The sequence below is a fragment of the Thunnus maccoyii genome, chromosome 24 (assembly GCF_910596095.1).
Source record: "Thunnus maccoyii chromosome 24, fThuMac1.1, whole genome shotgun sequence".
NCBI lineage: Eukaryota > Metazoa > Chordata > Actinopteri > Scombriformes > Scombridae > Thunnus > Thunnus maccoyii.
The window spans coordinates 15226864-15239455 of record NC_056556.1 but is presented as its reverse complement, the minus strand read 5'-3'; the positions used below and the strand labels follow the sequence as shown (position 1 = coordinate 15239455).

The following is a 12592-nucleotide window of genomic DNA, read 5'->3' as shown; positions in this document are numbered from 1 at the left end:
AAGCTCATTTGGTTTGACAACCCACACATGTTGACAAAGCATGACGTTGAAGCTCTTTGTTCCAATATGTTCCTCTGTCACTCAACCCTTAGCGTTTCAGTACAAAAGCTGATACTGTCCCATAACCGCCTGAGACCCAGTGCAGGTACATCACAGCACTTGTTCGATGGAAACACTTTTGTCACAGGCATCAGCCTTTGCCAGTATTTTCCCCCATTAGCATGCCAAATGGACACACACTCTCCTTCTCTCACACACACACACACGCAGAAAAGGCAGACAACTGGCCAGGCGAAGTGATTTAAGGCAAGTATTATCAGAGTGTTATAGGTCATTGTCTAAATGAAGCGTGGTCGAGCAGCGGCGGTCTCATTTCCACCGCCTGACCTTTTCTTGCTAGATGCTGGCAGGATGAGCGAGCTACATAGCTGACATTAATGACCTGCTCTCTCTCTTCTCTCTTCCTCTGTTTCTCTCCATCTGTGACTGTCATTTTATCACTCTCTCTTTCGGTCTCTAGCTGTGTTTCCATCCTGTTGTTCAGCAAATTTGTGAGTGGACTTGTGAAAAATAGATTGGAAGGTTTCTGTCAAAGAAATGGTCCGTCTGTGTAGCTGCACAGTATTACGCAACATTAAAGAGCAGCTTGTTTTGGGAAAGATGCATTTTTACTTTCTTGCCAAAAGTGAGATATGAAGATTGATTTGGATCTCATGTACTAAGTAAAGAGCTGGAGTCAGGATGGGGTTAGCTTAGCTTAGCATAACTGGAAGCAGGCGGAAACAGCTACCCTGATTCTGTCCAAAGTGAAAAAACATGCCTATCATAGAAGTACTGGGCAGATGGATAAAATGTTATTTGTTGCAGCTCCAACACGACTCCTCGAAAAATCAAAAAGTAGTCAGTTTTACATTTCTGTTCACGGGCAACTTAAACAAACAAGACACACTGTAAAGTTTAAACAGCTTTAAAGGCCTGGTCACACCAGCATTTCGAAAAAAGACTTCAATTCATCGCCATGATTACTTTACGGATACAACTTCGGTGAACTTTAATACACGAATTTGTGTTCTTCACCAATACCAACCCATCTTGACAATGCTGACTTTTGTGGGAACCAAAACAAAGGAAGCTAACTGTGTAGCACGTTTCACTTTTATTTAACCCTCTGTCAGAGTATAAACTGCTCTACAAAAGAGGAGAGGTTTGCATGAGATGTTTAAGAGTCGACGGTACAAATATGTCTCTTAAATTAACCTGTTAGCGACAGAGCTACTGGGGCCATGTTTGTAACTGACCAGCATGTTAAAGCTGGCTAGCGTGTTAGCAGTTAGTCCACCAGCTACAGCAATTCTTTTTGTTGTTTTATTAACAGAATAATGTCTACGTAACATATGTACAAACAAACAAAACTGATAAGTATATAAAAAGCTAGCCATTAGCTCTGCAAAGTGATTTGTATGTCCATTTTGCAAGTACGCATGGGATAACTTTGCACTGCCACTGGTTGGTTGGTGTTTTTTCACTTTGGACTCAGCCAGGCTAGCTGTTTGACCCTGCTTCCAGTCTTTATGCTAAGCTAGGCTAACCACGTCCTTACTCCAGCTCTGTACTGAACATACAAGATAACGTATAACATTGATATTGATCTTTTCATTTCCCTCTCGGAAACAAAGCACATCATTTCTAAGTTGTTCAACTTTTCCTTTAACAAGTTAAAATTAATAGGTCCCTCATCAGAAACGTATGGAATCCAAGCTCCAAAAATGTTTACTTTGCTAGATTTACATTTTAGCAAAGCCTGTCTCTGATATTTTGACAAGTCTAATATGTTTAGCTGCTATGAGTCTAAAAAATTTAACATAATATGTGTTTGGGACCAATCAGCAAACTACTGTTTAGATTATGACAGGACTTGCTGCCTCTGCAAATAGGTGTTGTTGATCTAAAATGAGGCATGATTCTGCAAATGCTTGGCTCATATTTCACCTTAAATTTATTCAGAAAATCAAGTTAACACCAGTGACCAGCATGTGGTGTGACTGTCTAATCAAGTCCAATTTTCGGAGACTTCCTGTTCTTATTCCTTTTTCATGGGCTACATGACTGATTACCATTGGCAATGTGGCACATAATCAAAATCTCTAGCTAAGAATTGAAGATATTAGTCATTTTATGCAGTTTTTGTCAACATTTTGGTGCCTGAAAGTCATATTTATTGGTGCTAAAAAAATCGTTCATTCACAACAATCTGCTGTTGCTGCTTTTTTAAACATAAAACACAGCAAAAGCAGAGTGTTTAAACCTCCATGTAGGGTTGTTGTTACAACAACTGGTGATGGCAAGAAGCACAATTTCATTCTTAGTGATATGAAACTATCAGTATAATTACCTAAATTTTTTCATTTTAGATTCTATAATCAAGTGTTGAAAGCAATAAGCATAAATAGTTTTTTTCAAACATGTATTGTGTGTGCATACACATCTGAATGATCTGCTACAAATGTCATATTTTCTTAATATTGTGCTCTGAATAATAAATCTCCAAAGCTGCTGGAGTTTAATGTCTCTGCTATTCATTGCATCACCAGAGGAGCAAACAGAGGTACCAATAAAGCTGTGAAAGCCAATAATGAGCCAATAATATATACTCAGTGAGATATTAGTCAGTCTCTTCCTCTCTCCCTGCAGACCAGAGAGCTGCGGTGTGTCTGTCTTCTGCTGCTGATGCTAATGACGATGATGAGGGCAATGATGGAGATGATGCCAGCACCGCCCATCCCGTGTACCCTGGCTTGCAGTTCTGCGCCAGCCAGTACACAGACCGAATATATCTTTACTCCAAGGTACTGCAGACTGTGTGAGTGTTTGCTTGTGCATATTGAATCGTGCTTGGACTCGGCTCATAAGTGGACCAGAGGTGTTTCACTAATGATTTCTTTTCTTGCTTCTGTTTTTTTTTCTTTTTTTTCTCAAGGTTGTGGATAGATGGTACAGTTACAGGGAATGTTGTAATGTCTTTACCCAAAAGTGTGTGGTTAGTTTTTGTTAATTTTGTGTGTTACAGTCAAGAAATGTAGCATGATGGCTTGGGTAACATCAAGACTAAAAGAAGTTTGATAAGTAAGAGAGACTTTTGAACAACAAACATGCTGAGATTTCCATTAAGTATGGTCTTCAAGCAGATGTTCATTTCACCCTTCTCTTGGTTGCTAAGGTTAGCGTTAGCCACGGTGCAATCATTACCTGGGGAAGCATCGTAGCTAACGTGTTTTGTTTTCCTGGTTTTGAGTTTGTTGTCGTCATTGCCCAATTCTTTATATTGTTTTTTGAAACATTTCTGTTTTGATTGCCTTTTAATTAGCAATTGTAAGTGCCTAGGCAAAAGTCCCTTTCTGTAAATTTCACTTGAATTTCAAAAACACCACTTTACTTTGTCCATGGTGGGCTGTGATTGGCTCGCTGAATCACTGTAACGCAGCACAGAAGGAAACAAAAGGCCACGAATCTATTTTGAAGCCACACCACAAGTTTGTGTTTTTTTTTTCAAATTGTAATCCAGCTACAAATTGTAGTGCAAAGGGTAAGTTAGCCAAAATTAACACCATTAATTCTTTCCTTTTGTAAACTGCTTTTCTGCCTGTGGAAAAGAACAGAGAGAAATAAACCAGCATGTAGGCCTGTCTGCAGCACATAAAAGAAACACAAATCTACACATAATTTAATTTGCCTTAACTCCTGAAATTACAAAATAATGTTTTTTTTTTATGAGTATTACTGAAAGCTGTGCTCACTAACACAACTAAGATGTTTTAGGTTTTGTGATATTTTTATGGAAAAATGTGTCTGTCTTGCATGTCTTAACCACTAAGTGGGGCCACAGTCACCAAATGTGACCTCAAAGATTCACCAAATTAAATCTAGTTTGAGTTGTGCGCACAGAAAGTGATGAATTCAAAACCTGAAATCTCCTAACAACTGCAACTAATTTATACTTCCATTCAGAGAAAGCCGGACTCACTAATGTCATATTTATGCCTCTTCTGTCTCTTTAGTATAAAACATTGTACAACGTAAATTTCAAGCAGTTTCCAACTTGCAGTCTTGCAGAGAAGTGAAAGCCCTCCTCTTGCAGCTTTAACTGTCAAGAAACAGGAGCTCTTTTCACCTTCTAAATGAAAGTCAAAAGTGTCTAATGTAGTGATTTTTATTTCAGATCTCAAGGCAATAAGAATAAGTAAAACTAAAAGGGGATGTAGAGTTTTGATTGTTCCTTACAAGAGTGTTCCTGTCATATTAAATTAAATAGGGAACAAAACCTAATTAATTCCTTTTTTTGAAAAGCAAGACTCAATGAGATCAAGATCTCTATCAAGATAGAGCTGCAAACAACAATACAACTACTGTGTTAAAATAAGAGACGTGCGGTTCTTTCACTCATTGCCAATTAGCAAACAGGACAGATGAGAGAAAATAGTTACAGACAACAGTAGGAAAGTCAAAGTTGAGGAATGAAACATTTTCTTAACTAATGGTAATTGAAAGAGCAGCAAATTATTCCACTTACAAGCTGCATGGCAACAGAAATCAACTTTAATGAGCTAAAATTTGGAAAAACATTATACAATAATGTGTAATTCATTAATTTGTTATATTCATAAGTTTTTTAAGATTCATTATAAGTTTAGCGCAGTATAAAAAATATACTATAACTGAATAACCTTGATACTTGATAGAAACCCTGATTCATTCCTGTCTATTACCAGATGAACAAGAGCCTGTTTGAGTCATTTCAAATGTTTTTTTGTTTTTTCTCTCTCTGATTGATCGAGGCTGTGTGGTAAAAGGGGAAAGAAAAGCTCTTCAAATCCATTCATATTCTTTGGTTCAATACAAATTAAAGGTTTAGGAATTACCAAAGGATTACCAATACGATTTAACACAGGTCCGCCCATCTTCTATCCGCCTTTCAACTTTTACTCTTTCATCTACAATCCTCCTGTATTTATTAGCACTCTGGAAGGCAGTCGTCTGGTTTTAAAAAGGATTTTATTTAATATGTGTGGTTCAGAAATGTTTTTCTTTTATTAAGACTATGTAAAAGGGATAGTCCGCCAATTTTACATATCCACATTAGTTTACCTATCATGGGTAGTGCTACTCAGCCTGTGACAACAGTTGTTTAATATTAAGCACATTTCCAGGTCTATATTTTTAATATGGGGCTCTACTGGAATAACTTTGCATGATTTACAGTTTAAAAAAACTCCTTATTTAACTTATACTGGTCGTGTATGCATCCCCTCAGTTCATCCTCTATCTGGAACAGGCAGTTTCAGCTCCTGTCTCTTTAAGGCCGCCCCCTCCCGATGAGCCCACTCTGTTCTGATTGGCCAGCTCTCTGAAGCTGCCTCTCAGCAGACTTCCTCCAGGTCCAGAGGCTACGTCAACAAACCATGAAACAAACTATAGTAGTAGGTGGTAGTACATGTTCAAACTGAAATTCGATCCACAATAGAAGAGCATTTCAACGTACTTTGATCAACACCATTATCCGACCTCATGACAGTATATAAACAGAGAGCCAGAAAGAAGTATAATATGTCCCCTGTCATGTCTTCTTTTGGCTCTGGAGGAGCTTCATACAGTCTGAGAAAAATAACCCTGGTGATGTCGTATTGATGTCATCAGGGTTATCTTCCTGTGGGCTCGGTGACTACTTTATTTTCCTGAATAGAAAGCCTGCATTACAAACTGCGGATGTAGTGTGTAATACATGGGAATTAACCAAAAGATGCTACATTCTGGGAAATGTAGGATCCAGCTTCCAAATGAATGGAAGCACAGTACTAAATCACTTCTTAAATATTGCAGTTTTCTGCGTTCTTGACAGACCTTGCTCAAGCAGTGCCAAATATATGGTTGCTAAGATAACTCAAAATGTTAAATAATTGAACACACTGCAGCTGTGTTGTGGTGTTGTAGTGATGGACAACAACAGCAATGGCTGCAGTGACAGATTACTAAGGGAATAAGTGTTAGATCAGTCATAAATCTTCAGATATCCTTTAACAAACTTCAGTCTAATCATTTGGAAAGAGCTGACCAAGAGATAGCAACGACGGCACCGAGCCAGAAAAGGAAACGGAGACACTTTATCTACAGCAACCAATCATGTTATATTTTAAACAAACTGTGAGCGGACAGCCCCAGGGCTTTTGTGTGAAGACTTCAAGTAGTTCATTCACATAATCAAGTAAAATGTGCTCTCAGCTGCTTTTATCATTGAACTTTCTAGAGCTTCCTGCACCCAAGCCGACTAAGACAAACTACAATTTAACCCCAGCGTGAGTCTGATTACACTCCTGTGCATTCTTGGCACTCCTCTTGAGTGCCACTTGCCAACAGACCTCTGTATTGATCGGATTGTGATACTTAACGCCCTTTTGTTTCATTCATGAGGGATCAAATTTCTTCCCCACTAACGTAGATAAGAGACAAGAGGGTTTTACATAGAGAAGACCAAAGTGGCGAACTGAATCACCAATGGAATATTACCCTGACAGCAATAGACAAGTGTCATGTTCGCGTGGCTGAGACGATAAGCTGTGGAGATAAATGTCCCCCACTGTCGTTTAAATGATAAACTGGAGGAATTCTGGCTGGAAAGCTGTCACATCGGGATAATCCTGGACCAGGCGCAGAATTCACACAGGGGGCTGCTCAGAGCACAATCAAGAGGGAGATTTGTCACCGGGGTTTGAATGAGAAATATTGAGAGTATTAGGAATTTTATGTCCATTTTCTACACATCAAACGGTTGTTTTATTCAAGGATTGGCTGTCCCTGCTCTCAGCTGGGTGGGTGTTATTGTTTAATGTCAACACCAGGGGTACCAGATGGTTGTGTTTACCACATCAGGATGATTCACATACACACGTTGTCATATGTGACAAACTCCTGAAATGCTATAAAAGTCCATATTCATCATGGCCTGTGCGTAATCGATACGTTTTTATTGTGAAATGCAAGATATCAACATGAGAGAGAGAGTGCTTTAAACTGCACAAATTGCAAATAATGGGAGGAAAATATTTAAAATCCCAAGAAGGAAACTTTTTAGCTCAAATTGCATAATTAGCCATTAGCATCAAGCCCTGGATTTTAATAAGGTGGAAGATAGTTTTGTACAGAAACTGCTGCAGGAGAAACAGCTTATCTAGTGCCTGGTGTATTTTGATGGTAAACAGCAGGAAGATCAAACATGCTGATGTTTTAATGCTTCTGTGCTTTTAATCAGAGCAGCCCATTGATTGATCCTTTATCACTACCTGCAAGAGCTAACTTTGTTTAGTCTCAGATAGCATTATTACTGCTGTAGCTGCTATTTCTCACTGGAATTCCATGTGTCATGCTCGCTAGCTGGAGCTGACATATGTCTATGGCATGTGGTAAAAAAAATGTTTTGGAAATGCCAGGATAAGTGCCACAATAATTTTGCTAGTTTCTTTATTTCTAAATACTGGAGGTTATTTGTATATAGTGCCTGTCTATATATCCTGCAGGTATACAGTATGAAATATGAAAAAAGCAAAATTACATGTATGCCTTAAGTAATCACTCAGATCTTTTTTTTAAAACTGACAATCAATGAAACTCTCATTTGTTTCAATAATAGGTGATGAGTTAATTTCCTGTTTTTGATTTTGGAATGAAACCCTGCTTTGAATTTATATATTTGTTACTCATGAGCTTGTTATAGTTGAGAGGATAGTGCACCTCTTTTCAATCACATCTAGCAGGACTCTAATCCTACTCCATGCTGTTACAGCACAACCTGCTCCGCCATTCCCCTGACTCTCCATGATATTTATTTTACCATAATCCAAATAAACACGTGGGCCTCTGTGCACTGAGGGTGCAGCGCAGGAAAAAACTTCCTAATGTTGATTTGTATCTCCAAATCCATGTTGGCAGCCAGCAGGTATTAACCTTTAGACTTTATCCTTTTTCCTGTCTCTTGCTTCTCTTGCTCCATCCACCATCTCCATACCTAAAGTGGCTCTTACAGCTGAAATCCAGATTGTAGCTTTTCCTAAATTCACTGGTCAGCCTCTTCCTTATAAAATGTTCCTGATGTTTGGCACGCTCGCTGTCTTCTGAGTGAAGTTAATACCGAGGGTAAGTGGCTTCTCAGGCTTCAAATTGGCAGTAGTTAGCGCTAATGAAGCAGTAATAACTGGGAAAATGCTCTTTATTGTGGTTATTTTAATAGTGATTATGCAGTTACCTATAAGCTGCGGCGGTATGATTACCCATAATCACAATGAGGAACATTGTTGTGGGTATGTGTTTTTTTCACATTCTCCATAATCATTATTTTTGTTACTAATGCATGCACACTGTCACAAGAGAAGCATTTTCTTCAAAGTAGTCTACTTATATTAGAATAAAGGGGGGAAAAACAAGAGAGATCACTAACAAGCTCCTTGGTTACCACACAAATTACCATGGCAACCAATAAAGAATTAACTGTGGCCAGTTTACAGAACTTGAATGTAATTGGATTCAATTTCTGAATGTCAGTCATTCAAAATCTGCTTGCTTGGATGAAAATACCTTTAGTTTGAGTTACAGTGAATAATGAACTAATATATATATAGTTCTGGTGCTGTAGTCGCCAGGGTCATATCATCCATGTGCCATATAGGACCAGATCATTTCCAAAATTCTTGTACTACAAACTGATGTTTTTGATTATTCAAAACTTAAAGGGGACCTATTATGCATTTCATATATAATGTTCCAATGTCAGATGTTCATACTAAATGTGTCCAAAGTTTCAAATAATGAGGTAAACGTATGTAGAAATAATCCCTGTGAGCAGAGGCTCGGGCTTCAGACTGGTCTGAATGTTGGGTTTCCAATGTTTTCTTCTACTTTCGAGATGAGCTGATGTCAACTCGTGACAGATTTCATTATATGGCCATCTGTTCCAGGCACAGCACACACAGTGCAGGGAGATACTATACAGTTGTTTGTTGACAGCAGGATAACATTTTACTAACTATGTTACCTTTGTTATTTCCTGACAGCAAACGTTTTCCACTTCAGTTGGCATTTTAGCACATTTCCCACGCATAACTTACACCGTCACACAATAAGCAGGTAATGAGCGTAATATTTACCTAACAGAGACGTCCTGCTGTAATCTTTGTTGCTGCGGATGTTCATGCAGTCCACTCTCACATTCGAGATTGGATTCGGGCTCGAACATGTATGGCTGGATTTCAGAAGTTGACATTTGGAGTAAAGGAGAAAAAGAAATGAAATCCTGCTACTAAAGTTAGTTAATGTAGCCTCCAGAGTCGCCAGAAGTTGGCAGTGATGCAGCTTCCAGAGTAGACTCATCAGGAGGGTGTCCTTAAGGAGACAGGAGCTAAAACGACCTGTTTCAGACAGAGGCTGAACTGAGGGGCTGCATAAACAGCCAGTATGAGATAAATAAGGATTTCTTTGACCTGTGAATCATGCAAAGCTACTCTAGTGGAGTCCAAGAATAAAAATATAGAGCTGGAAATGAGCATAATTGATCCCCTTTAAACTGTATGCTTATTTAGAATAACAGAAAAATGTTACTTTATGTTCTCAGTTGTGTATTAGACTTTATAAAAATCAAATTTTGAGTGTCTTGGAGAGTTTGACAACAATCCGAGCAAAGTCTCCATCTGAAGACACGCTTTAAAATCAGAGAGATGAACTCAAAGCAGATCTCTCTCTCAGTTATTAGACAATCAGTCTAAAAGTGCATTCACAACAAAAATCTGATTGTACAAATGACAATCCATCACGTTTAAGTGATCTGTGTTGATCCATATATCAGAGTTCAGCAATGCATTGCAGCTCACAGCAGGCCTTATCCAACATCACACACTCAGACACAAATTTTAAACTTCTGCCTTCTGATAAAACACACCTAACCACCATCACAACAACAAAAAGCAATTGCTTAAAAATCCCAACTTGTTCCTACAGCAGCCCATTTTACCGTAGACATAGCAAAAGCTATGAAAGCATTGCAGACTGACAGTCTCTTTATACCTCTCCCCACTGAGAAAACAGTCTATTATCTTCAGGAAAATATGAAATAAAAAACGAACAAACAGCTGCTTCATTAATTAAAACTCATTCACTGGTTCGACTTGATGTGAGAGGGGACTCTCCAAAATGTCATCAGTGTTAATGTAGATCCAACAATAGCAAAATCTCAAAAACTGCATAGAAAACAGTCCACAAAGAGTACAATCTCCTAATCTTCACAAGATGACTGAAAAATCATATCATTACAAACACTGCAGTGACGTGCAGGCTGACAGTCTTTAAACTCCAAAAGTAGGTGAGCAAAATCTCCAAAACTTCACAGAGAATAGTCCACAAAGAACACCGTTTTCTAAACTTCTGCCTTCAGTGTTTTACTATAGATAGACCATCTAAAAACAGCCGTGACCTGCAGGTGTTTTTGCACCTGTGCAGGACGTGAGCGCAAATGTGTTGGATGTGCCGCTCTTTTGAGGGCATGACGCATATTGACGCTGGAAAAACAGCAGGTGTGTCAATGTGGTTTAACGCGCATCAATTTGCTGTCATTGTGCAGGGGTAGTGCGTTTAGGCTGTGGGAGTGGGGACTGCATGGGGTTCAGCAAAAATCCGCAGTGAACCTCCAGCAAGCAGTTGAACCAGAATCAATTTTTGCCAAAGCGCAACCCAACATCACACTGCGGTGGCCAATCACATAAGCCGGCGATCAGACTTAAGACGCCAACAGGAAGAATAACCTTGTTTACTTGTTGACTTTGTTTCCAGCTTCCTGACTCATTTTAAAAAAGATGAGAGAGAGAGAGAGAGCAGCTGTGGTAGAGCGAGCTGGAGAGTGAATGAAGAGAGGGAGCGGTGGTAGCGAGAACAAAGCAGTGACATAAAACAGAAAATAAAACGTTTTCTGATTGTTTCACAGTGGTTACATTCCAAAGCACAAATAAACACACCCACACCTCCGCACAACTCTGCATTGCCAGATTTGGTGTGAATGCAGCCACCCCGACAAAGACGCATCTGGACGCACCAGACCACTAAACACTCCAGCTGCTGGGTGACATACTGCGAGTTGGGTGGTGCTTGGTTTCGGCTTGTCCATTTTCAAGCAGGAAAAAAATGGCGGCCTGGTCACAAACTTTCTCCTATTACAGCTAAACAGTACACTAAAATATGTTTCTGAAAGCAAACATATGAATGCAGTAACAGAATCTTGATTCATATTTGATCAGCACTGCCTAGTTTGATCTGAGTTTTGTGAGCCGGGTGCATTGTGCTGGACGGACTCATTTTCATAAAGCTGAGGTTGAGTCGTGTTAATATAAATACAGATATGGCGAACACGCCGTCAACTCGCCGCACCGTATCCATCATGCACCACATCTCCTGCTCTCCATAGAAAAAAAATAGAATCCATCAACTTGACGTACGTCATCGCATCCAGTATTCGTGCTGCATTATATAGAAAACAATGGGTGTGGGTGTTTTGACGTTGGTCATAGTTCATACTAAACCCAAAGTACAACTGTGGTTGTTCTGAATGTCATTAGATTTCCAGGTATTTGGTCATCTCTGGTGACCATAAATGTCTATACAAAATTAATGAGACAACAGAAGGTTCCCTCACTAACACCCACCCTCAGTGACACATAAAGGTAACATTTAATTGATTGCGTCAGGAGGGTTTGTTTGCAATCTAACTCTCCTCCCAAGGTTTGCATCTCGGTTATATAACTACAATATTACTCTGACATTTATTCTTGTCAGGCAATTGAAACAATAACTCTGCTGCGTCGTCATTCACTGTAAAGGACACTCGAAAGGCGAGTAAACGTGCGTGGTTGTATTTCTGTTTACTTTGGTTACACAGGTGAGTCAGCAGCAAATCCCACGTCTCACCAACTGTTTGGGCAGGAAAACACGAGGAGCCAGTCAGAACCATGAAGGGACTATGTGTAGTGGTGCCACTATGCACCAGAGCACCATTTACTACCTCAAAGAACCACTCAGTGTGTTTTATAGGTGCCTCTTTATGCCTTGTGAGTGAGACTGAGGGTATTTCAGCCAAAACTATTTACCATTTCCCTCCACCACATTAAAATAAACTTGCAGAATTTGTGGATTTTTGGCTTTTCCGCTTGAAAAGTGACTTAAATATAAGCAATTGATATCTTTGCAGATTAATTTTTAATCAGACAACTGTGTGCAGAATAATGATACATTTTTTTGAACGTTGTTGAGTAAGTAAATAATTAAATTAGTTCTGTATTAAGCACCTTTAGAGATAGTCTCAAAGTCGCAACTATAAAGGTTTGGTTCACCAATTCTGGTATTTAGCCATACAAATAGTTATATTTTTGTCATTTTAGATATTTTATTATATTTCCTTTATGGTTCATTGGCATTTTGACAGAGCAGATAAAGTGGGGGAAAAAAATCTGATTATGAATGCAAAATCCATATTCATTTACAGCAGAAAAAGAAAGAAATACAAATGGTT

General features: G+C 39.0%; 1 protein-coding gene and 1 long non-coding RNA gene across 5 annotated transcripts in view; one reads left to right on the top strand and one right to left on the bottom strand.

Annotated features, from left to right (window-relative positions):
* The window catches only part of zranb3 (zinc finger, RAN-binding domain containing 3), an 83914-nt gene that overhangs the window by 47657 nt on the left and 23665 nt on the right, over window positions 1-12592 (top strand). For all 4 annotated transcript variants that reach the window (XM_042405354.1, XM_042405353.1, XM_042405352.1 and 1 more), the window contains exon 15: window positions 2692-2846. In XM_042405354.1, the coding sequence (XP_042261288.1) occupies window positions 2692-2846 (155 nt within the window). The remainder of the gene's footprint in view (window positions 1-2691; window positions 2847-12592) is intronic.
* LOC121892349 overlaps window positions 1-12592 on the bottom strand; it is a 36875-nt gene that overhangs the window by 12874 nt on the left and 11409 nt on the right. The gene's annotated exons all lie outside the window — the stretch shown is intronic.